The 26,841-nt window shown below is 39.8% G+C and overlaps 1 protein-coding gene across 2 annotated transcripts in view; it reads left to right on the forward strand.

Moving 5' to 3' along the window:
* The first annotated feature begins 3,783 nt into the window (after positions 1 to 3,783).
* Positions 3,784 to 26,841, forward strand: part of LOC18423436 (Xanthine/uracil permease family protein) — a 40,253-nt gene continuing 17,195 nt past the window's right edge. For both annotated transcript variants that reach the window (XM_006828041.4, XM_011628630.3), the window contains exon 1: positions 3,784 to 4,071. In XM_006828041.4, the coding sequence (XP_006828104.1) occupies positions 3,990 to 4,071 (82 nt within the window). In that variant the 5' untranslated portion in view covers positions 3,784 to 3,989. The remainder of the gene's footprint in view (positions 4,072 to 26,841) is intronic.

The raw sequence follows: 26,841 nt of genomic DNA on the forward strand, positions 1-26,841 counted from the left end.
TCCTTATAAAGTGAAATTAGTATCACATCAAACATTTGTTAATTCTCTCTACACATCCAAAATTATCACAACCTAACCAAATATAATACTATATACTAAAATTTGAATTATTACTTTATGTTTTATAATTATTTTACTATACAAATAATAATAAATTTAAACTTCCTCTTATCATGTTATCTAATTTTAAAAAAATCTTATGTACAACTATAACAAAAAGTAATACATTATGTAATTTAAATATAAATAAATTAATTAATAAAATATAATATTTGATTGTTAATATATAATTACTAATTATAATATTACATCAAACATGTCAAAAAAAATTAAAACACTTCCATATCATAAGATTAAAAATAAATATAAAACCCCTTATAACTTTGGATGTTATGACATTTAAAAAAATCTTAAAAAAACAAATTTTCACTAAAAATGAAAAATAATAACATAAAATTTGTGAAAATTTTAAAATAAAAAAAAAATTGAATCACACATGCATCAAAAGCCCCACATTTATTCAAAAAAGTATTAATCTTTAAAACATGGTTTCTCAAAATCCTCATAACCAGTTGCTTATGGTTTAAAATATGAATTTGTAATCATGTTTTAATAAAAATAAAAAGAAAATAAATAAATTTATACTTGCATGAGTTACTGTTATTTACCTCAAAACTTCTTTTTTTTTTTTTTTACAAACTTACTATATATTGTATTATTCTACGTACCCAATTTAATAACCCGTATATTTACGTCAAAATTTATTCTTTTACCAACCCTATTTAGTCACCCGTAGAAGTGGTAAAGACATATTGAATCACCTTAAGACGACCCATTTAGTTACCCCGTTTTAGTGGGAAGGAAGATTTGCCCCATATCAGAACTTTTGAGCATACAAACTCTTCATAAAAGGCCACACTCAATTTCCACATGCAACATTGAGCATGCGAGTAAAAAGGTGGGGGTAACGATGAGTTTCACGTAATGCATTTGTTCCTCTGAAAAACATAAAATGGGGCCACAAACCACATTGAAGTAACAACTTTTTGTGATTTAAGTATGGGTATTGAATTCATGGGTATTGAAGTAACAACTTTTTGAGATTTAAGTGGTATTGAATTCACTTATCAAGTTTCTTCAACTTTTTGATATTTAAGAATGGGTATTGAATTCACTTATCAAGTTTTTTCATTCAAACTCAGTTGGGACAAAGATTTAAGTATGGGTATTGAATTTACTTATCAAACCCAGTTGGGACCAAGATTTAAGTATGGGTATTGAGTTCACTTATCAAGTTTCTTCATTCAAACCAGTTTATAATAGAATCAGTCGGATGGGTGTTGAATTCACTTATCAAGTTTCTTCATTCAAACCAGTTTATAATATAATCAGTCAGATGAGTATTGAATTTACTTATCAAGTTTCTTCATTCAAACCAGTTTATAATAGAATATGTCGGATGGGTATTGAATTCATTTATCAAGTTTCTTCATTCAAACTAGTTTATAATAGAATAAGTCGAATTACTAGTTCAAAGGGGATTACTGGTTCAAAGGGAATCTTGGTTGGCTCTCGATATACAGTCGGAATTGGATCATCATCAACAATTCCCAAATCCAAATCGAGTGATTTGGATTCGCTGAATTTTCAAACCTTATTAAGAAATTGTCATTCAAAATTATTAAGAAGAAACTGTCATTCAAAACTCAAAACTAACTGCTATAATAAGTGAGCTATGATTCCAAAACATATACCCAAGAGAATAACTGCACGGCCCATAGAATTCATTATTAAAAATAAAATAAAAAATGTAAGAAATGGCTAATAAAGTGAGCTATGATTCCAAAACATATACCCAAGAGAATAACTGCATGACACATAGAATTCATTATTAAAAATTAGAAAAAAAAACGTAAGTAGAACTTAAAGATCTGAACACAAAGTTTAGAAAAACACTTACGTTTGGAATGTTGAGTTGAGAATATAATATTAAAATAAGCCAAAAGATTTTTATGCTCCTATGGGAACATTCGGTTCATTTCCTTCCTCATGTAAAACCCAATCTAGGACTAATTGTAGGATCCTACATTTTGGATGTAATCTTTTCAACCATAGATTAACCTCAAAATAAAAAAATTTCTAATAGCACTTTCTATGGGCTTGAAAAGAATAGTGTCTAAAGATTAAACAGAGACCATCCAACAGTGAGATCTATATGTTAGAAAACTGAGAATTCAAATGATCATCTAGTTTTTTAGGTGGATCCCAAATTTTCGGAGGGCAAAAATCCTTCGAAATACATCATCTGACTAAGGAAGTAGATATATCGTATTGCTCCCATGTGAGCATAGTACACATGCTCTTAAAATAAAAGATGTTCAAAACTTTTTCTAAAACAAATTTTTTTGCTAAATTTTAAGTTTAGAAGTCTAAGTTCCAAAAGTTAGAGTTTCGAACCAGCATCAAAGACATAATGCAAGCAAGTTGGTTCCGAAGTTGGAGTTCTGAACCAAGGACATATAGAATAAAAATAAAAAAGGGAAAAAAAGAGACGAATAAATTTCAATAAATTGAGGATTTTTTATAGGAAAAATATTTTACTGAAAAATAAAATTTTAATCTCTCATCTACTTTTTATATTGTAATGAAAATCTGATGGATTTCAATTAATTATGTTTTAATACAAAAGACTATTTATTTTTAGTACAAGGCGGTCACAATCACTCTTATCTGACAGATTTTAAATCAAGTGATTGTAAGTGTGTTATTGACTAGAAAAAGAACAAATTTTAAGCTTCATGATGCACTCAAAGCTATCCATTTGATACCTAATGGCTAGGACTAATTGTGGCCACTTTGTAATCGTGGTAAATAAGTTGATAATATCCCTTTTATTTTTTGTATTATAATAAAAAAATTGATTCTTTTTTGTCATCATCATCAAAGCTATTTTCAACTATTTAGGGTCACTACACGAATCTTGATTTGACAAGTTGCTTATAGAATGCCGACTACTAACTCCAGTTTAGTAAGAAAGGGAGGCAAAGCTTAGCGAGCTCTATAAGGCAGACCACTACATAAGCCACCGGCCGCAGCAATTGCTTGTAAAGCTTCGTGCTTCCCTTCATTCGTCTCACAGGAGCCGCACAACACATAGCTGGAAGTTAGAGGGCCCTTACTACCTGCCGAAGTCTTCACTCCAAGAAACCGTAGTACGAAAAGCGCCTTTTGAGTAATTCAGCAGAAGGGAAGGGGCCTATGTATTTGAATGACCCCTGCGGATTTGACCCTACACTCGGAACATCGGCCATTATGTTTTACTAAGAGCCATACCCTCAACCCACCTCCCTTAGTTAGACTTGGAATGGATTAAGTAAAAGAAAAATGTCTCATGCGGGTTGGACCACCTGACATATGCGGTCCAAAAAGTGTAAAGCAGTAGGTGTTCCATCTAAAAACAATAGAAACTAACGGTCTAATGTTTTCTTGTTAGAATTATTATTTCTTGTTTTTAAAATTTACTTATTTTTTTAATATTCATTGTCTCCATGCTAGAGGTTAGATGTCCTTAAAAATTAAATAAAAAAATCCATCTCAAAAATGGATATCTTAATAGGTCCGCATTTCTACATATGCGAGCTCGGCCGCATAAAAACCGTGCTCACCCTTCTTGCACCACCTGATTCCTTTCTGTCAATGTGGTTATTCTGCAGGGGTATTTTAAATATTTTGAAGACATTATGAGGGCATTTAAGTTGGAGCCTTCTCTTTTGAAAACAGGCGATTCTCTCCTTGCCATCCTGCGAAAAGGACACTCGCACATTTGCTTTGCTTGGCTGTTGGACTTGCCCTCTCTCTCTCTCTTCCGTTTAAAGCGATTTCGTATCGATGCTCTTCTTCCTTTTTGGGTTCTTCTTCTTCTCCTGTTTCTCTCTCTACCTCTGCGCTTCTCTCTCTCTTGCTCTGTTTACTTGGTGCCTGTAACTGCAATGGCGGTGGCGGACATCAGTCACCCTCCTATGGACCAGCTCCACGACCTCGATTACTGCATCGACTCTAACCCCCCATGGCGTATGCTCTCTCTCTCTCTCTTTTGTGGGTTCTCTTTATGTACATGCCTTGAGTGGTATCTCTCTCTCTGTGTGTCTCTGTGTGTGTGTTTGAGAGGTGGGATTTTGTGAAAACCACTTCAAATGAAGGGTAATTCTCTCTCCGTTATTCGCAATGGCTATTTGTGCTCTTTAAGCTATAGAAAAGATGGGTATTCAAGACCTTACTTTAAAGTACTGGAATGACCTGTACTTCTCCTGTTCTCATTTTATTTGTTGGGTTTGTTTTGCTTTCAACTTGTAATTTCTTGACATAGCTTGCTTGCAGTGGAGATGTTAGAGCTCTTGAAAACTTACATTTTTGTTGCCCCTTTTTCTTTCTTGCTACATTTTCTTCTTGCATGACTATGTTAGAATAAATGGGTAGTCTTTCAAAGAACAATGTGCTGTGACTGGAATAGTTTTAGCATGACTTATGACCTTATTCTTCAGTTATATCTTGGAAAAGAGTGAGCTTCTTTCTTTTTCTCTAGGAAGTGGGGATATTTACATAGACCCTTTCGACAATTTGAACACCATAGTGAGTTGGTAATGTGCAGTGAGTAGGGGGCTGAAATTGCTTTGAGAGCATTTCAATTGATTTTTATATATTGGATTGAGTTGAGAAAATCTCAATTGGTGTTAGGTCGACCCAAACAGCTATAGAGCAGTTCAATTTATTGTTCCATTTTTCAGTTAGAGTGACATTCTGGAGGATCTCCAATCCATCGTACATAATTTGCTCCTGCTGCCTTTAACTTTGGCTTCACAAGTTTCTAAGACTGCATTACAAGGAAGTCTGGCTAGCTTTTTTCTTTGCTTTCTGCAGATAAGTCTGAATGCTCACTTTTAATTTTGGGGTGTTCATACATTGCAAGTGAATGCCTTCTTTGAGTGCTCTGTTGTTGGCGTAAGTTTGGATGCTTATGGGTTTGCTGTTTTTGAACAATTCCTCAAATATGTGTACAAGCTGTTATGGAAGCACAATCACTGCCCACCTAATCACATTGTTTGAATCAACAATTAAAAAAAATATAAAAAAGAAAAAAATAAGGATCGCAGAGTTGGTATCATCTATCACCAATAATAGACCATGATTTCACGAGTAATAGAGAGACCCTCATGAAGGACCTTAGCTAAACATCAACATCAGCCATGGCTTGAGAGGCCTTTCTCAGAACAGGAAATCTTTAATGCAGTCAAAGAGTTAGGAAGTGACAAGGCCCCCGGGCCTGATGGCTTCCCGGTCGCCCCCTTTAAGGAGTTTTGGGATGCTGTTCATCTAGACTTTGTTAAGTTTTTTGGCGAATTCTATGATAGGGGTATCCTTAACAAAGCTATGAATGCTACTTTCCTTGCCCTCGTCCCAAAAAAAGGAGCTGAGGAAATTAAAGACTTCCGGCCTATTATCCTCCTCAAATCCTCCTATAAGATGCTGGCTAAAGTCCTGGCTTCCAGACTGCAACACGTCCTGCCTTCTATCGTGTTTCCTTCTCAATCTGCCTTCATCAAAGGCAGACAAATCTTAGACGGGGCTTTAGTGGTCCATGAATATGTCCACTCAAGACACCTATCCAAAAGACAAGGACCCATCTTCAAAATTGACTGGGAAAAGGCTTACGACCATGTCGACTGGTTAGTCCTGAATGAGTTTATGGCCAGGATGGGTTTTGGGGAGAGATGGAGGAAGTGGATGAGCGGTTGCTTTTCAAACCCTCATTTCTCCATCCTCATCAAGGAACCCCAGTTGGCTACTTTCCCTCTTCGAGGGGGCCAAGACAAGGAGATCCCCTCTCGTCCTTCCTTTTTGTTATTGCGGCAGAAGTATTCAGTCGATCCATCTCTCGGGTCTATCAAGCTGACCTCCTATTTGGTTTCAAAATTAGTAGGCACGGGCCCATAGTCTCTCACCTTCAATATGCAGATGACACCTTGGTATTCTTGGATGCCACCTGAAAGGAAGTCAAACTCTCAAAAGTTTCCTCCGTTGTTTCCAATCGGATAAATTTTGGATAAATCTAGTATGTTGGGGGTTGCCTTGTCAACTAAAGGTATTAGAACTCTCATCCCAGATTGGGAATGTTAAGTCCAGGACCTCGCTACCACTTATCTTGGGCTTCCCCTGGGAGTTGGCAAGCCTAGAAAGCAGCAATGGTCCCCGGTCCTTGATAAGGTTGACCGCCGCCTGGCAGGATGGAAGGGCAGATTCCTGTCGATGGCAGGCAGAAACACCTTGATTAAAGCAACCATTGCTAATTCCCCAGTCTACTTAATGTTGCTTTTCCATATGTTGGTGCAGGTGGCCAATCAACTAAACCAACTCATGAGGAATTTCCTTTGGTCTGGCCAGGAAGATAAGAAAAGTTTCATCTGGTAGCCTGGGGTAAGGTCTACCAACCTAAAGATAAGGGGGGATTGGGGATTAAGGTCATTCGCAAACACAACGCCGGCCTTCTAGGAAAAGGGTGGTGGCGTTTGGCGACTCATCCTAATGCTCTCTGGGCTTAGGTTGTAAAGCATAAGTACAATATCCCTATACATTCCTGGCTGCCAGGATCCCTGCAAAGGCATAATGGGTCAGGTGTCTGGAAGTCTCTTTTAACAGTGCTGGCCACTTTCAAGAGTTACTCTAGGTTCCATCCGAGAAGGCTCCAGGGAAGAATTTTGGCGGGACCTTTGGTTAGGTCCCTTCCCTCTTTACGACGTATTTCCATCCCTTTTCTCTCTTGCACGAGACCAGGAGCTCTGCTGCTTGGGAGGGCGTAGAGTTTGGAATCCCTCTTTTAGAAGGAACCTTACTGAACATGAAGCTTATGATTTCCAGCGGCTCTCGCATACCCTCCATTCGCTCTTTCTCCTCTCTCATGGAAGAGACGAACTTATTTGGACCTTGTCTCCCTCGAGTAAGTTCTCAGTTGCTTCTTTCTATAAAAGCCTCACTCTCTCACCTACCTCCCTAGAGCCCTTCTCTAAAAATTTGGTCCACTATTGCTCCTCCAAAAGTTCAGATCTTCCATTGGCTTGCTTTTTCACATAGAGTCCTCACAATGGATAATCTACAAAAAAGAGGGCTCCCCATCCCGAATAGATGTGCCTTGTGTGAATGTGAGGAGGAAAGTAACCTGCACCTGTTCCTTCTTTGTGGGTTCTCTTCTGACCTATGGGATAGGGTATTGCAACTTTTTGGTATCCATTGGGTTACACCCCCCTCAGTAAAAGCCCACCTAACCTGCAATTTTGATTCTTGCTGGCCTAAGGCAGGTCGTATCCTGTGGAAGGCTACTGTAGTGGCCACTATTTGGGTTCTGTGGCTGGAAAGAAATTCCAGAATATTCCGAGGCTCTAAACTGCGAACTTTGGCACTCTTGTCCAAGGTGACCACCCTGGTTACCTTCTGGGCTTCTAATCATAATTTCTTCGCTGGAATTCTGCGGACTTTCTTCCTCACCCATTGGGGAGACATCCTTCATCATCAACCACAAGGGGTTAGTAGGTCAAGCTTCTGGCTTCCTCCTACCCAAGGAAGCATCAAACTAAACTTTGATGGCTGCTCCTTGGAGAACCCAGGTCCAATAGGGGCAGACCATGAAGGCAATATACTCCTCTCTATCTCTCAATCCCTGGGCTTTAAGGACTTTCTCCATGCCGAAGCACCAGCCCTCCTCATAGCTTTGAAAAAATTCAACCCTTCCTGGGGTTCAACTCTGTTAGTGGAAGACGACTCCAAAAATGTTATCTCTTGGGCTAGCAGAATGTGTGATCCACCTTGGTTTTTGTCCTCAGTTTTTGATGAGATTCAACACATTTACAGGGCTATGGACGTCGCATGGCTGCATACTTGGAGGACGTCCAACGATATCGCGGATCGATTGGCGAAGGAGGCCGCTAGAAGTCGGGGTCAGGGCGCCCATACTGAGTCCACCTTTTTTGATTTGGACCAGTGGACCTTAGCCTAATTTTTGGGTTTCTCTTCTTCCTTTCTACTATGTATTTCTCGTTGTGGTTGGCCAAAAAGTGGATGGGCATGTTTATAAGCCCTTCCCTTGCCACCTTCTTTTTTGAACTTTTTGTAAGGGAGTAATCTTATAACCCATTTTTTGTAAGGAGTCTGCTGACCGGATGTCTTTCAAGAGTCCCTTTTAGAGGGCTCTCACGGAAGTTCTCACTACAGCAATTCAATTGTTAACATTTAAAAAAAAAAAAAAATCAGATATGGCATAAAGAAGAATCTAAACCCATTTGTCCTGGAAAGATGTTGTCCTATGTCACAAAGACATGGTTATGAGTGTTAGTTTCTGACATGGTTATGTACTTCAGAATTCCAACTTGAAAATTGGCTATATATACACAAAGTTAAGAAGAAGTTTGTGAATTTCTGAAGTGTCAGACACATGTATTGTGTCCCTAGTATGTTCACACATGCCAAAAACCATGATTCTTGTGTCCAAGTGACATAACCCTAGGATTGCTAAGGATTCTTCCATCAAAGTTGAGTCTGACGATGCCCAAGTAATGGGGTTATCATCTCAGAATTGGGCTCTGATTTGAAGTTGCGAACTGGGCAATTATCTTTCCTCAGCACCACACAAGCAATTATCCTTCCTCATCACTGCTGAAAATACGATGGTGTCTTTGATTTGCTTCTTTAGGAAGAACAAGCTGTTCAGGTCTTCTAAAATATCTCAAAGACCTTCCAGACAACAATCTTTTGAGGCAGGTTTCTGCTCGTGAGAATCAATGAGGAGCACGTCACCAGCTAGTGAGCTAATTATCCCCTGATTTACATGGAACCTAAATGAGTCTGAAATATTTGATATGAAGGACCGAATCTTTGTGGCAACACAGCAAAGGATGAGCAAGTGGCATGTCTATTCCATCTCCTCCCTACACACCACAAACATGTTAGGGATGTACAGTCCTCAGTGTTGTTAGTGGTCAACCTTCAGGATTTTATCTAGATAGGTAAGCTGTCCAGAGGTCAACACTCTATACAGAGCTGGAAAACTCAAGGGAATCTGAGCTTTAAATGGTTGCCCAGAAGTTCATATAATCATGCTCATGCAAATGCCTAGCAACAAAGATGCACAAGTAGGACATGTTTTGGCATGTGTGATATTGTGCTTGTTGAAACTCCAAAGTCTCATGCTAACACCTTTGGGTAGTATCACCAACCGTGTTGTGATCTTTTTTATGTTGGACCCGTGCGATGTGGCATTCTGGCCATCGTTACATGTCTAAAACTTGAACCTTAACATCAAAACTTCAAACATTCACTCTTGTCTAGACATTGGACATGTGTTTCCCAACTTTGGACTTGCTATCAAATTTTTTATTAATTTTTCGTAATGTATATTTTTATATCAAACTCTTTATTAAGTTTCCTTAATATATTTGTTTTGTATACAGATATTGAGGTATACTTTAGATACATCATGAACTCCATATAGGAGTGATGTTTCATGTCTAACATAGCATTTTTAGGCGAGGCTTTTCATACAAAGCATGTCTGTATCATTCAGTGGGCCACATGTTTGTGTCCTTGTCACATCAATGAAAAGATTTCTCTTGGAATTTCCATTTCAATAGTCGCTTCTCTTTTTTCTTTTTATCAGTACTTGCGTAGAGGTTTCTTCTAGGTTTTGGCTAAGTTCTAGTGTGACTTGTTCAACTATTACCAGTTGGCTGCTCATCTTTCAAATGTTGAGATCACCCCCATCTTTCCAGTTATCTCTCACCTTTAGTACAAGGAAAAGGCACATTTAATGATGTAATTGTTTTTCAAGCTCCCAAGTTGCAGTTTCTTGGGCTTTTTGTGGATGCCATGTCCGGTTCAAAATTAACTTGAAGACAACCTCTCAATGGAATCATTTTAGAGAATGGGGTTTGAATATCCCATGCTTGTTGCTTGATATGCAAGATCCACTTTCTTCCTGGCAAATAGCTCAGGCTCCTCCTCTAATTGTCAAGCCCAATAACGACATGTGGGATCTGGTTGTCAACTATTTTAGGAGATTGGCTTCTTGGTAAAGCCATTTTCTATCCCTTGAAGGTAGAACCACATTGATCAGTGACTTTAGGAAATATTTGCATCTGCTTTATGTCTTTATTTATGATTCTATATAGTGCAATTAATTGGAGGCCAATCTTTAGTCCTCTCTATAATGTAGTGTTGAGGATTGATATCTTGTATTCTGAAGAAATAAATCTTCCAAGGTGGAGTAAAAAAGATGACTCCGGAGGGTCGTTAAAAGCTCGAAGGGTATTTCGGTAATTTGTTTATATCCGGGTATATCCGTATATGGGATTCGATATATCTGAAACTTGATATATATCCGTACAAGGGTATTTCGGTAATTTGTACCATCTATCTAGGATTCGATATATATCGTTACGATTGAGGGGTTCATCCAAAGTTTAGGGTTAAGGGAAAAACGCAAATCTCTTTGTAATTAGATAAAAACAGAGAGGCATGAGGAAGAGAGAGTATTGTAACCCTATTCTCCATTGCCAGTAAAGAAGTTCTAATCTCTCGTGGACGTAGGCACGTTGCCGAACCGCGTATATCTTTGCGTTGTGGTATTTCTTTGCGTTGTGGTTGATTGTCTCTTTCTTTTGTGTTTGTATATTCTTTCTTGTTTTTCGTGGATTGCTTTTCGTTTCTACAAATTGGTATCAGAGTCTACAAGGTTATTCCGCGTTCTGGGGTTTGCTACCTTGATGACAGGAAATGGGTCAAGCGTCAAGTATGACATTGAGAGGTTCAATGGAAAGAACAATTTCACCCTTTGACGACGAAGGATGAAGGATCTTTTGATACAGTAAGGTCTGGCTAAGGCTTTGTTAGGGAAATTGAAGAAACTAGCAAAGATAGACGATGAAGAGTGGCAAGAGATGGAGGAAAAGGCGGTAAGTGCGATTCGTCTGAATCTCTCAGATGATGCCTTACATTATGGGGTGGATCTCGAAACTGCTCTGGAGGTTTGGGCAAAACTCGATAGTATCTACATGACGAAATCTCTGATGAACAAGTTATTCTTGAAGAAGCAGTTGTATTCTCTTCAGATGGAAGAAGGCACAGATCTGCTTAAACATCTCAGCAAGTTCAACCAGATCATAAGCCAGTTAGCAAGCTTTGAGGTCGAAATCGAGGATGAAGATAGGACCCTACTTCTGTTGGCTTCGCTTCCAAGAACATACGATCACCTGGTTATGACTGTACTGTATGGGAAGGAGACTCTTGAGACGGACAAAATCACTGCTACTCTTATGTCAAACGAGACAAGGAAGAAGACTAGCAGTATTAAATCTCAAGGAGAATGTTTCTTTGGAAAACACAAAGAGAGTCATGAAAGAGGCAGATTAAATCAAAAGAGATCTAGAAGCAGAAGTCGGTCAAAATCGAAGGGGAAGGGCAAATTTATTTGCTATTACTGCAAAAAAGAAGGTTATATAAAGAGAGACTGCCCAAAAAGGAGGATATAAAGAAGATAGAAATAAGAAAAACATCTGATAAAGCTAACGTGGCTGATAGCTCTGACGGAGATGATGGAGATCTTCTCTCTATGTCTTCTGGTGAGAATCAATTACTGATTCTTGGATTTTAGATTCTGGTTGTTTTTTTCATGTGTCCAAATAGAAACTGGTTCGAAACCTACAAATCATATAGTGGTGGGTTTATTTTAATGGGGAATGATGCGGTATGCAAGACTATTGGAATAAGAACTATCAAAATCAAGATGTTTGATGGGATAGTACAAACCTTATCAAATGTGAGGCATGTCCCACAATTAAAGAAAAACTTAATATCTCTGGGGGCTCTTGATTTGAATGGTTGTAAGTATACAGCAACAGGTGGAGTCCTCAAAGTTAGTAAGGGATCTATGGTTGTCATGAAAGGTCAGATGACTGGGAACTTATATAGGTTGATAGGGAATACAGTTACAGGTGGAGCTTCTATAACTATAGATGTTGAGTCCAACACAGATGACACAAATCTGTGGCATATGCGTTTAGGGCATATGAATGAACGAGATATGATGGAACTTCATAAAAGAAAATTGTTGAAGGGTGTCAGAGCCTGTAAACGAGATTTCTGTAAGTATTGTGTTTTCGGTAAACAGTGCAAGATTAGATTCAAAACTGCAATTCATACGAGCAAGGATATATTAGACTATGTACACATTGATGTATGGGTGCCTTCACCAATCAAATCCAAGGGTGGGGCAGAATACTTCATTACCTTCATTTACGATTACTCAAGAAAGGTTTGGGTCTACTTTATGAAACACAAAAGTGAAGCATTCACGAAGTTTAAACAATGAAAAACAGAGGTAGAAAGGAAGACAAGAAAGAAACTGAAATGCTTGAGATCAGTTAATGGAAAGGAGTACAAGTATAGAGAATTTCAAGAATTCTGTAAAGAAGAGGGGATTGTATGTCACTTTACCACACCAGAAACTCCTCAGCAAAATGGTGTGGCTGAGAGGATGAACAAGACTCTTTTGGAAAGAGCTCGTAGTATGAGATTGAATGCAGATTTGAAGAAAAGTTTCTGGGCAGAAGCAATTAACATGGCCTGTTTCATCGTTAATAGGTCACCATCTACAACGATGGATTGCAAAATTCCAGAGGAGATGTGGACAGGTAAGCCGGTAGATTACTCTATGCTGAGGATCTTCGGATGTCCAGCCTATGTCCATGTGCAAAGTGGGAAACGTTCCAAATTAGACTCTAAGTCTAAGCAATGCATCTTTCTCGGTAAAGGGATTCAACCTTTGGAATCCTACTTCACATAAGGTTGTGCTAAGCAGGGATGTTGTGTTTGATGAATCTCACATGGTGAAGTCAATCAACATGCAAGATGATAAAGTACAAGTAGATAAAAGTGATGAAGAAAGATACACAGTCCAGGTCGAGTTAGAAGAGTTTGAAACACTAAAAGAGGAAAAATCATCTAGCAGCATACCAGAACAGCAACAATCACTTGGTGACTACAGTTTGGCAAAAGGTAGAAAGAAGCGTATTCACAAAGCCCCTGTGAGATATGGCTTTGAGGACATGGTAGCCTTTGCTCTAACTGTTGGTACTGGGGAAATCGACTCCTTTGAAGATGCTCTAAGTGATGCACAGAGTGATAAATGGATGATAGCCATGATGGAGGAGATGGAGTCTTCGAAAAAGAACAAGACTTGGGAGCTTGTCAAGAGGCCCAAGGGAAGGAAAGTGATTGGGTACAAGTGGATTTTTCAAAAGAAAGAAGCAGCACTAGAAAAGGAATGTGAAAGATTCAAGGCTAGGCTCGTAGCAAAGGGCTACGCTCAGAAGGAGGGAGTGGACTACAATGAAATATTCTATCCGGTTGTCAAGCACACTTCAATAAGGCTATTACTTGCTTTAGTTGCCATGGTTGATTTGGAGCTAGAACAGTTCGACGTGAAGACAACGTTTCTTCATGGTGATTTGGAGGAACAAATCTTTATGGAGCAACCTGAAGGCTTTAAGGTGCATGGAAAGGAAGATCAAGTTTGCTTGCTCAAAAGATCTCGTTATGGTCTTAAGCAATCTCCCAGGTTGTGGTACAAGTGCTTCGACTCTTTCATGGTGCGGATTGGCTATCCAAGAAGTGAGTATGATTATTGTGTTTGTTTTAAAGTTCTTGATGATAATGCCCTTATTCTCTTGATGCTTTATGTTGACGACATGCTCATCGCTGCCAAGAATGCATGTGACATAACTTCTCTCAAGTCTATGTTAAGTTCTGAGTTTGATATGAAGGATTTAGAGGCTGCTAATAGGATCCTTGGTATGGAGATTCATAGAGATAGAAGTGCAGATAAACTTTGGGTAACTCAGAAAAGGTATGTTGAAAAGGTGCTGGAGCGTTTCAACATGAAAAAGGCCAAGTCAGTTAGCACTCCATTAGCAAGTCACTTCAAGTTATCTGAATGGCAGTGTCCCACTACGAATGAGGAGATAGAGCAAATGTCTCTGGTGCCCTATGCTAGCGCAGTCGGAACCCTCATGTATGCTATGGTTTGTAGTAGGCCTGATTTATCTCATGCTGTCAGTGTTGTCAGTCGATACATGAGTAATCCTGGATGGGAGCATTGGAATGCTATGAAGTGGATTTTCAGATATCTGAGCGGGATGTCAGATCTCAAAATTATGCTCAGCAGGAAGAGGAGCTTTACAGAACTGATGGGATATGTCGATTCCGTCTATGCTGGTGATTTAGACAAGCGAAAGTCTACTACAGGGTATGTCTTCACACTAGCAAGTGGACGTATTTCATGGAAGGCAATGCTTCAACCCACGATTGCCTTGTCTACGACAGAGGCAGAGTACATGGCAGCAGTTGAGGCAGAGTACATGGCAGCAGTTGAGGCTGCAATGGAGGCAATGTGGTCGACTGGTTTGGCTCGTGAGTTGGGGGTGGAGCAAGAAGGTACTGTGTTGCATTGTGATAGTCAGAGTGCCATAAATCTTGCAAAGAATCAAGTGTTTCATATAAGGACAAAACACATTGATGTGAGATGTCACAAGATCAGGGAGCTTGCGTCAGAAAGAATCATTCACCTGAAGAAAATTCATACGAATGACAACCCTGCAGATATGCTTATAAAACCGGTCACCACGAAGAAGTTCAAGCTTTGCTTGGACTTGCTTAATGTCTCTCATTGTTGAGAGTGAGGGAAGTACCCCATGGCTACAAGGATGAAGACATCTTCAGGGTGGCTCGACAGAATTCAAGCAAAGGTGAAGATTATTGAGGATTGATGTCTTGTATTATGAGGAAATAGATCTGCGAAGGTGGAGATTGTTGAGGATTGATGTCTTGTATTATGAGGAAATAGATCCGCCAAGGTGGAGTAAAAAAGACGACTCCTGAGGGTCGTTAAAAGCCCGAAGGGATGAAGGGTATTTTGGTAATTTGTTTATATCCGGATATATCCGTACATGGGATTCGATATATCTGGGATTCGATATATATCAGTACAAGGGTATTTCAGTAATTTGTATCATCTATCTGAGACTCGATATATATCGTTGCAATTGAGGGTTCATTCAAAGTTAAGGGTTAAGGGAAAAACACAGATCTCTTTGTAATTAGATAAAAACAGAGAGGCGTGAGGAAGAGAGTATTGTAACCCTATTCTCCATTATCAGTAAAGAAGCTCTAATCTCCCGTAGACGTAGGTATGTTGCCGAACCACTTATATCTTTGCGTTGTGCTTGATTGTCTCTTTCTTTTGTGTTTGTTTGTTCTTTCTTGTTTTTTGTGGATTGCTTTTCGTTTCTACATGTAGGTGATAGTATTACTACATAACATTGATTTCACCTGAACATTCTTAGATTTGCATTTGTACTTTTCCAGAATGTAAGCCTGGAAGAATGTTGCTCTTGAAGCTGCCTTTATTAGCATAACACATTATGACTTTGATCTTTCTACCATTCTATTTATAACTTAATTTGTTTGTCCAGTTGTATCCAACTGTTCCTTTCCTTCTGAGGATGTGAGGCTGTATCCCTGTTTAGCTGAGTGCTCAAAAACTGTATTTCGTGGCATTTGGCAACTAACTTGAGGTCCAACATCTTATTGGCTTATGGATGAAAGTTGGATTCAGGAGAAGCATGCATACATATATTTGGGGGAGAAATTGTTTGATGGATTAGTTTATTTGTAACCCAAAATGTTTGTAGGCTTCTTGCGTGTTCCTGAAGCTTTTGATGAAATGTGGATTTAAGATAAGCATACTATACATGTTATTTGTAATTGCATGATAGATGGATTTATCTATAATCCAAAATGTGGGTTTGACTTCTTGCATGTTGCTGAAGAAGTATACTGAGCATGGGTTGATGGGTATTCTGTGCATGAGTTTGTTAATGTTAATGGAAATTGGATTGTATTAGCTGGTTGAATGGGCTTTGATTGCAATGGTCCTAGCCAGTCTGGTCATTCAAAACAGTATTAAAAGTTTGAATACAAAACTGAGAGGAAGTGGCATTCAGCCTGTCTGATTGGTTGGACAAGCCTTTTTTTTTTTTTTGCTGTTTCTTTGGAAATTAGCTATTGTTAGAGGAAAAAGTATATATAGAGCCGAGGCTCTAAACAATCAAATTAGAGCTCACCTCAAAAATTTCACTAGAAGAGGTTCTTTGGATGCCCAAGTATCCTCAAATTGATCATCTCGACATCAACATTCATGGACATGAGAAAAAAATGGATTTCAAGTTGGGAAAGTATAGAATGAGACCGTTTACCTTTGGTACAAGGTGGTCACATTAATCTTGACCATTGGATGTGAAATTGGGTGGCTGCAATTATTCCATTGACCAAGCTCAAACTTCAAAAGAAATTTTCTCGAACTTTGTGACACATCCATGCTATCAAATTTCACATCAAATAGTTGTAAGGAATTGTAACCATTTTGTATCAAAGGTAAGTGGTCTCATTGTATACAATCCCTTCAAGTTTTGGAAATAGTGCATCTTGTAACTCATTTTTGGACCGTCAATTTTCAAGATTTTCATGTTTTAATAGATCTGCTCGATATACACTATTTCTGAAGCTTTAAATTTTATAATTAAAGATGAAAATATATTTTAAGACTATCACAAAGATTTCTAGTATTGAAACCACATTTCTCAAAACTCTTTGAAGGTGCACTTTAGTTTGATTGGTTAGAGCCTCGACTCTATACAAACCACACCCATTGTTAAAAGCCCTAGAACACCCATCGTTTGATAAAGAAAAAAAAAAATTGCTTATCTTGTTGGCGAGGAAACAATTTTGATTCTCTATGCACCTATCCCTCACAAAGATCTTGTTTCGGCTATAGCATTCATTCGTGAAAGCTTTCCTGGCTTTGCAAGATTGTCTTCTTCCAATTCATGTTTCATTCATAAATCACAAGTTCCCTAAAAAATCATTATAAAGTGTTGACTCTTGAGAGCCTAATTTTGGAACTTATTCAGTTTTGGGAAAGGTTTCTATACTTCCCCTAATGCATAGAAGATATATTCTTCTCCCCCGATCTAGCTGTCCAATTTAGATCAAGTGAGCCACTGACCATTTGATCTAGATCCAATTCCTCAAATTATTTTATTTTTAGTTTTTTTATACAAATTATATGAATATGAAATTTGATACTTGCCATCAGCTCAATGGGGTGCACCTAAAAAAAATATAAAAAACAATTTTTTGATAAAATATAATGGCAAAAATACCCCTTGAAACTTTCAAGGGTATTTTGGTCATTTTACTTTATGGAGAATATTTTTTTATATATTTTTTACAGGTGCGACTTTAAGAGAGGAGTGGACGCCGTTGGTGGCAAAATATTTTGTAAAACGAATAAATAAATAAAATAGTATAGAGACGTGACATTGTGATTGCAGCCATCTCAGTCGTTCATTCAGAATGGAAGGTTGGATAGGGGGAAGCATATAAGTTTTATGCAGTAGGGGAGGCATAGAAAGCCTGCCCTTGAGTTTTTATAGGTGTCAAAACTTTTGAAAAATGGTTTCTATTTTCAGAAATTCCATTTCATATAATTCATAGCTTTTCTTTCTTTTTTATTTTCTATTTTTATTTTTTAAAATTTTTATGAATTTATATTATAATTTTTGTGATTTTACGTACTTCTGAACCGGTCTTACAAAAAAACCGAATTGGACATTTCCGAATCAATATGAGACCTGGTTTTTAGAATATTGTTTGGCACTTTATCTTATATAGGTATTGTACAAGAATGTAAAATTATTGGTCAAGAAGCACCATGTGGCATCAAATGTGTGAAACACTACGGATGGATCCATACGAGTGACGTCAAATGCAAGCAACTAGATGTTTTTTTTCTGTGACTTTATTGAAACCGTTTTTTCTTTGGTGACTATATTCTATTGGGCTTTGATGCTGAGTAGATGAAATGATTTTGACAAAGAAGGGATGATCCTCATAGAAGTTAGCACAGCATCAACAATCAAAGCATTTTGAGGCAATTTTAACATTGCAGCCTTGTATTATTGATGAAAAAAATGTAACCTTTTTGGAGTGCGTCATCTCCCTAAGAAAAATAACTTCAGAAAGATAACTACTTATACATTTTAGTAAACAAAGTGTGAAACATGTAGACCCACAGGTGGTAGTGGGTATGCTTCACTATCCTATAGTTCATTTTGTCTTATTTATGGCATTAACAGGTGGCATTCCTCTCAGATAATTCATGCATGCATCATGTATCAACTGCTTTTGGAGTTTCTCAAAATTTCATAAAATGTCCTGAAGGTCTTATTTCTTATGTTATTTTTTAAAGACTTTCTTTTTATGTGTCCTGCATATTTACATGCATCTATGTCACCCGGGTCATTTCTGAATCCGTTCCAAGTTTCACAGTAGATGGATAGAAAGTAATGAAGAATGAGATTCTCAAAATTTCATAAAATGTCCTAAAAGTCTTACTTCTTATGTTATTTTTTGAAGGCTTTCTTTTTATGTGTCCTGCATATTTACATGCATCTATGTCACCCGGGTCATTTCTAAATCTGTTCCAAGTTTCACAGTAGATAGATAGAAAGCAATGAAGAATGAGCTTGAAACTATTGAAGTTTTGGCTTTGGGGGGTTGGCATTTCATTTGTTGGCTCAAATATGTGGAATAGAAGAGTTAAAAGCAGTGAATAAAAACTCTTCTCAAGTTGGAAAAACTTGCTTGAGTCAACTTAACTTGTCATGTGGCTGAGTTTTATAAATGACAAACTCATCCAAGTTCTACCTGGACTGCACCAAAAACTGTGCAACAGATCCTGAATCTCCAATTTTCAACATATTGAGGATAGAAAAATGTTCCAAAACATCTGCACATCAATTTAAAATCCAAATAAATGCATTTGGAACACCTAAAAAAGCTCCAAATCGTATCAATCTCCATCCTGTGTAATGCAGGTTCAGATTGGATTTTGGAATGGGAGTGGAGATGGAGAATTTACAGGCTTGAATTCCTCTTTTTTTTTTTCTTCTCGCACTCTGTTTTTCAGGAGATTGATCTTGGGGAAATAATGTTGTTTTAGAGTTTTTTGGGTCATTACTTAGTCAAGAAAATTGGTGTACGAGGCGCAGCTCCGTTGTTTTTGGTGCAGCTGTGAGCAGCGTTCAAACCAATTTCCTTTGTGACATATGTAAAGTTTTCCTCGTATTTCTTACTCTTGACTAATATATTGTTTCTACCGTTGTAATAGCATTGTGATAGTACTTTTGTGAAGAGCTGAATTTGGTGTCCACCATATATATTTGGTTTTTTTGAAGAAACTGTGACATTAGGTATGGAGATATGTGCACACGGGATTTGAACCCTATTTGACTAGTAAAATTTGTTCTCGTAAATCATTCACACAAAATTTTGGAAACTCTTGAGTTTCTTAGAAGTAACTGCTTGACTTGCTGATTTCACTAATTTTTGACAGTGAATGAGTCGCACATGGAGTTTGTGTCTTAGAACTCTGCTTTAATCTTTTATTTGTTGGCTCATATATGTGGAATACAACAGTTGAAAGCGGTGAATAAATGCTCGTTTTGAGTTGGAAAGACTTGCTTGAGTCAACTTGACTTGTTCAAGTAGCTGAGTTCTATAAAGCTCCAAGTCTTTCTATGGTGCAACGAGGCTGCACCATAAACCTGTGCAGCAGAACCTGAATCTCCATTTTCTTTAATAGATTGAGGACCCCAAAATGTTCCAGAACATCCGAGCATCATTTTCCAATCCAAAGAAAATGTATTTGGAGCTCCTAAAAAACCCCCAAATCTGATCAATCATCTTCAGTTGTAGTGGAGGATGGGAGTGGAGATGAAGCATTTATACAAGAAGTCCACCTCTTTTTCTTCCAGGAGATTGATCTTAGGGAGTAAGAGCATAAGTTTAGAGTCTTTTGGGTCCTCAGTCAAGGAAATAGGTATATGAGGTGCAGCTCCATGGTTTTTGGTGCCACTGTTGCTCCACCAAAGCATTTTCCTATAGCTGTATATATTATCTTTACATGTAGTGTGGACTAAAATATTGTTTCTTCCAATGATAGCATTGTAGTATTACTTTTGTGAAGAGCTGGATTAGATTCCAGCTATATATTTTTTGTTTTTATCAGTATAGGAAACATCGAACCGGAATGATTAACCGGACATGGGCCGGAAGCGGTTCATCCGGCTTAATCGGCAAACCGGCCTAGTCGGGCAAGTCCCGGGGGATCAAAATTGTTAAAAAAATAAAAAAAAACAAAAACAAATCTAATAAAATATGAGCAGTATATTTAAAGCATGATTAAACAAAGCACATCCAAATGAAGTTGAAAATTAATGAAAAAAATGGATTTTAAAGAATCGATTTGTACTTAGGGGTATTTTTGAAATTTTCCAAAAAGATGGGAAAATGTAAAACTAATTATTAATGGCCAAAACAAATTCCAATCTTTGCAAAATGATGGAAAACATTAAAAAAATTCATTACAAACAAATCTCATTCTTTTTGGGATTTTGTATAAATTTTTTTAAATTTTTGTTTTAAAAATACCTGGTCGGTTCACCAAAACTGGGCGAAATTAGAACCGGCCAGTGGCCTGTTCCGATCTAACAGGATGGTTAGAATTTAAACCACTCGATTTTACGTATAATGGTTTTTATAAATCCTTCTCCCAAGAATTTGAAATTTCGCAAGGTTTTTAGAGGTAACCCTTTAACTTGATGAGGTGACTCGTTTTTAGGAGTGAAGGGGCGGCACATCGAGCTGAGTTTTGGTGCACTGCTTAAAATCTTATATTGGATCAGATTCTGGCAAACAATTTGGCCCTTCCATTCTATGGTTGAAAATAAATTGAGGACACCCACTTTGGTGTAGTGTATTTTTGGATTTTTCTTATACTTTTTCCCATTTTCATCCAGAATTTCAGGTGAGGGACTTCTTTGATCTTTATTCTGTTCTGTGTTTGATTTATCTGTTTTGTTGTTTGTTTCAGTTGACTATGTGTTATCAAAGGTGCCAAGAAGAGTGTAAAAGATATGAGGTGGGTGAGGAAGGGGTTTGGTTTGGATTTAGGGTTCTAATTTAGGATAGGAAAAGGTTTGGCTTCCTGCATAGATTATGACAGTAGGATTTTGGGTGAACGTTTTCCAAGATATTGCAATATCTAAATGAAGTAGAACTAGAGTTAAGGTTAATGCGATTGATTTGTTTGGGTTAGGGAAAGGTTTAGGATAAGGCTTAGGGTTTCTAAAGGGGTTAAGCTTGCTGCAATATCTCAGTCCAGCTACGCATGAGGTGGTAAGATGGTTTCTGGGGTTGAATTAAGGCAAATTTAGGGTTCAAGGGTGAATGGGTATGGGTGATGGGTTTTGGAAGGTGGTGGTTAGCTTATTAGGGTTAGAGAAGGGTTGTTTTGGAAGAAGATTAGAAGGGTGACGAGTTTGATTTTTAGGGATCTTAGATGGATGTGAAAATCTAGGAATGATGAGGGAGGGGTATTTGTGCGTATTTTTGATGCACTTATCCCCTATGCTAATAAAAAAGGAGGCGGTTGCACCAGATATGCCCTAAGGACTACGGAAGTGCGCGTCAAATAAGCCCAGATTTTGAAGAATCCCCATGAGACATCACCTCGGCCCTAGAAGATGCAAGAGTGGCCCCAAATACCCTTGAGATATTCGCCAAATTTCGCCCCAAATGGGCACAGTTGCAAAGAGATAGGAAGAAAGTACGATCATGGAGTACTATGCTCTATACGTGTATGGTGTGCGCCACAGTAAGACTCCTTGAAGCTGATCTCAGATGGTCTCCAAACCACCACAGGAGGCTTTAGAAGGTCGAAAAACCCCCAAGTTTCACTCCAAACGGACCCTCCTAGGTCCTACTTTCCCAAAATGGGTGGTTTATTTACTATTCAAGATTTGCCCAAATTGAACTAGTTACCATAAATAGTAAATTCCTGCTACATTCTTCCAAAAATGTGGCGAACTTGTCAGCCTTGTATTTCACGATCCACAAGTCGGATTGAGCTGAAATTTGGATATGTTGTGCTCTTTGACGAGCATGAACTTTTGGTATATGCCATAGACAAGAACGACAACCGGAGTGAGAGATATTTTAGAGAGAAGGTTGCAAAAGTTTGGGCTTATGCAGAAGAATAGTTTGCATGACCTCCTTATGCTCTGATGATGCTAACTCAACATCCGGAGGTTGGGTAAACCTACAACTGGGTGTGTTATGATTGTGATTTGACAAGCTTCGATTTGAGGCAGGAAACGCCACGATTGGGGTCTGGGAAGATGTCCATTTGAAGTTCAAAAGTTGAGCACGAATTTTGAGGTGACAGAAAAGTCGCCGAAATCCCAAAACAGTCAATTGGCGGTCATTTCACACAATTTTTGGTGCAAAACAACCGTGACGGCATCCCCTTCGATTTGCCGATAAAAAGAACGCAATAAACATGACATTTTTGGCAAGATCGATGAAAGAAGAAAAATCAAGTTTGCATGAAACCATGAAAATGAAAACATCGAGAACATCACCAAATCTTAGTGGTTCCCCCCAAATCTTTTATCAAAATGATCGCCTTGGCACGATCTACGTTTTCAAGGTGTTAGAAGATCCGAATCGGTGCCGCCAGAACAAGCCCCGAAGCCATGCTGATGGGAAGGGGCCCCTTTTTGGGGACCAATTTATCATTTTCATGTTTTGTTGGTGTCTTTTTTTCTCATTTTTCTTTTTACCCGAATTTCCATCTTTATTTATTATTTTTATTTTCCCACAATCCCCATGGGTTTTGAGCATCCACCCTACTTCTAAGGTGGAACTCTATACAAATCTATTGAAATTCTTTTGCCTTAGAGAGGGGAAAGAAATTTTTGTGCAAAGAGAGGCTACCCTTGCCTCTAACCCAAGGTTAACCTTCTCTAGGTAACCTAATCCTACCCCCTAACCCCCCTTGGTTGTCTCTACACTTAACCAAGGGTTGCTTAACCCTAACCTAACCATCCCATCCTAACCCAACTACCCAACCCCACTCTATCCTACTCCTTACCCCGTCTTCCAACCCTACTCCATACTCCCCTACCTAGGCAACACACCTTAGTACACCATACTTCCTTAATCTACATTACACCCTAGTCCATAGTGAAACCCACAACACACCTAACCTTCCTTAGCCTAGGTTAGGTCTTTTAAGGAGGCTAGTACTGTGAGGCGTCTAAGCGGGCTTGACCAAACGGACCACACAAGGAATACCTCCGGGATACTCAGCTACTCGCCTAGTACTCGTTTTTTACTACCCATCCACTCCCTTGGGGAGGTGCTGTTAGAATTCTGTCGGATTCTGGACAGCCCCCCTTCTTCTAGCCTACCCAAGCCCATCTCCCCAAGCCTACCTCACCCACTCGAACCTCCCTCACCCACTCGAGCCTACCTAGTCTACCTAACCCACTTGAACCACCCTCACCCCCTCAGGCCTATCTAGCCACCTTGAGACTAGCCCACTTAACCCACACCGAGCCAACTTGGACCTAACCATGAACCTACTTCGAACCAACTCGGACCTTACTACAAACCACATCAAATGTACTTCGAGCCAACTTGGGCCTAACCCCGAACCACATCGAACCTATTGCGAGCCAACTTGGGCCTAACCCCAAACCACATCGAACCTACTTCGAGCCAACTTGGACCTAACCTCAAACCACACAAAATGTACTTGAACCCATACCAAACCCATTCCAACCAAGCCTACATCTAGGCCCTACTCAAGCCAAGATCAAGCTAAGGAGTCCTTAGGATCTGAGCCATAGTGTGTGAGCGGTTCAAGAGAAAGAATCAAGCCGGAAGAATAGCAAGGGGGTGGAGCCCAAACCGCGTACGCAAGCGACTGGAGGGCTTTCCGCGGGTGCACACACGTGCTGGGATCTAAGAGAGCGACACGCTTGGGTGTATCCGACCCTTACACTTTGAGGTAAGCCTTACCTCAATTTTAAATTTTGTTGGTTTGCACCACACCGCCCACCTTATCTGCACGTCCACACAATCGGGGTCACTTGCATGCACCCCCATGCACGCACGTACGGGGGGCACGGACAGCGCGGGAACCAGGCCGACCAATGGGGTTAGGGCATGATGAATTTGGGAGAAAAAGGTTGGATGGGAAACAAGGCACGCAAGAGGAAAGACGAAGCTTACACGGGAAGAACCTCCAAACTACAAGCTAGGGATTTGAGGAATACCTCCATGAAAGAAGAAAAGGGGCACTAAACTTTTGTTGGAAACTCTCTCAAACATAGGCCAGAGTTGTAGAATGGAACTCTCCACAAAAAGTGTTAAAGAATACTTATATGATAGTGGCCTCTCACCACAATTGGTAACCCCATTTTTATTACTCCACTTGATTCAATTGGCTATTTGACTAGATGGGTATTTTTTATTTTTGACGTATTATGTAACTAGATGGGTATTGATAGAGGTTTGAATCCCTCTTTATTTGACTTTAGCTTTTCTTTATTGAAGCTAGCTACACTCAATAATCAAATAAGTTAAGTATAGTATCCTAGAGTAAAAAATGGAGCTTCGTCTTCCTTATCGCTTAGTTCTTAAGACCAACGCTTTCTCTTACTATAGAGAAGGAAGGGGAAGGTAAAGAAGGGCCTCAGTGGTGTCGAGGCCCTCGAGGCTAGGACCTTTCGGATAGGCACAAGGAAGACATCCTACGGGAAGTTGACCTTTGGGGTCGTCCAATTGGTTGTTGATCCCCTCTACTCATCCCCCCTCTTCACATTTCCTTCTTACTCCTTTCACCTTACACTCCTCTGTCATCACTCATTAGGGGGCTCTTCAGAAGAGGCTCATCGTCGGGCTTGACCCATGGACGTCACTCTCTTGAATCCTCCGAGGTACTTGGGCCTCATGCCTAGTACCTTTTCACGTCTGGTAATGCCTCTTAGGGGAGGTCATACCAGAAGGTTGCTTGAATTTTGAGTCGTCCTCTACATCCTTGTTTCTCTTCTACACTCTTCTCATTAGTTTAGAACCCTAACCACCCCTCTCAAATCTCTCCCAAGCCTTCATTCTTTCCCTTATCCATAACCTCAACCACCCGAGACGATCCAAGGACAACACGACTCCATATACACAAAACGTGCAAACATCCAGAAGCAGTGGCAAACTAGAAAGGGAGTAACTTTCAAACCGTGCCGAGAAGGCAGGGGGGCTTTTGCGCGATTGATCTAAGAGGGTCCACAAGGGCTCGGGCACATCCACAAACTCAACCCGCGACGAGGTAGGCCCACAAGCCCATTCGTCGCGTAAAATCCCTCTCACTCATTGGTACACCTATCCACACCCACTCGCACGCACACATAAGGCCGTGCTCACCCCTCACGACTTGCCATTTTTTGAGAGGGCGATCCCGGGTTGGGTCCCAAACCAGGTCCCCAACCGCAAAGAGATCTAGGTCCCCAACCACAACGAGATCGAGGCCCAATCAGCTGGCAACTCCACTGGGGACGTAACATAATGGTATATGGTAAAACACTAATAAATGCTTAATCAACAAAAGAGTGAGAGTGTTTTCAATACTAGAAATCTTTGTGGACTTCCTGGTTCTAGGGGAATATGCATAGTGGCAATGGGTGCTCTCAGCGCCCCCTTCCTCTTTCTTGGAATGACATCTACAAACTGTATCCTTCAACCTAGATTCATCACAAACCTTCTCGCTCTATGACATTTCCTGCCTCTTTTCACCATCCTTCTTCTACCTCTCTCTCCTTTAAGCCTCAACCTTCTGTTAAAACTGGTCACCCTTCCTCCTTTGCTCAAGTCATCGCCCTACCGCACAGCAGCCCAGCTGGTAGGGATGCGTCTCTTGGTGATCTCCTTTCCTTCCAAACTGCAGCCTAGCATGCTCTTCAGGAAGGATCCAATCTTTCCTTTAAAGGGGCTGTGTGTTCCCTTAAACCGTGGTCGCTTAAGGAGAGTTCCTTCAAGAAACAAAGAGTTTGGATTACTCTTGGTAACATTCCCCTTCATGCTTGGTCTTCAGGATAGTCGTAGCCGCTTGTGGCACTGTTATTTCCATCCATTGGATTTCCCTTGAACCCTCCTGCTGGGTTCCATTCGTCTGCTATTGGATGTTCTTGACCCTAGTCGGATCCCTTGCCTTGTTTGGCTTGAGGTCGAAGGTTTTTTCTACCCAATCAACATCTCGTGGGAGCTGGCCTCCCCTCCCTCCACTCACTTTGGCCTCCTCCGGCCTCGGAGCTCGCACCGAAAAATCCATCCCAACCCTGGATTGAGGTGTTCAGGAAAAAACGGCACCACAAGCAGCGACGTCGGTGTCCGCCTAACCCAGCTCAAGTGTCTGTGAGAGCCCGGGCTCGAAACGCTAAGACGACGCTGAGCTGGCAGGCACGTGCCTTTCCCTCTGTTCCTCCTAAAACTTTCTCGACCCTTGTTGTTGAACCCATTAAGGAGCCTTCTTCAGCTGGCTTTGCCCCCCTTGACCAGCGGCCCGGTAAAGATGTCTGGGTTGACCTCTCAACCCTCCCCCCCTCACTCGAGCCAATCCGGTGAACCCGACCCATCCTCTTCGTGTAACCCCTCAACACGGTTCCCCTCTGCCCTCTCTTGCTGCCACTTGCCTCTCCACGCCTGCCAGCTCACCTCTTGGCAGAGTGTGCACCCACCCCTTCACGTGCCTCTGCCCCCTCCTCCCACGGTACTGTTTCCTTC

Source organism: Amborella trichopoda, chromosome 10 (assembly GCF_054954075.1).
Source record: "Amborella trichopoda isolate Santa Cruz 75 chromosome 10, AtrichopodaSantaCruz75HAP2 v2.0, whole genome shotgun sequence".
Lineage (NCBI taxonomy): Eukaryota > Viridiplantae > Streptophyta > Magnoliopsida > Amborellales > Amborellaceae > Amborella > Amborella trichopoda.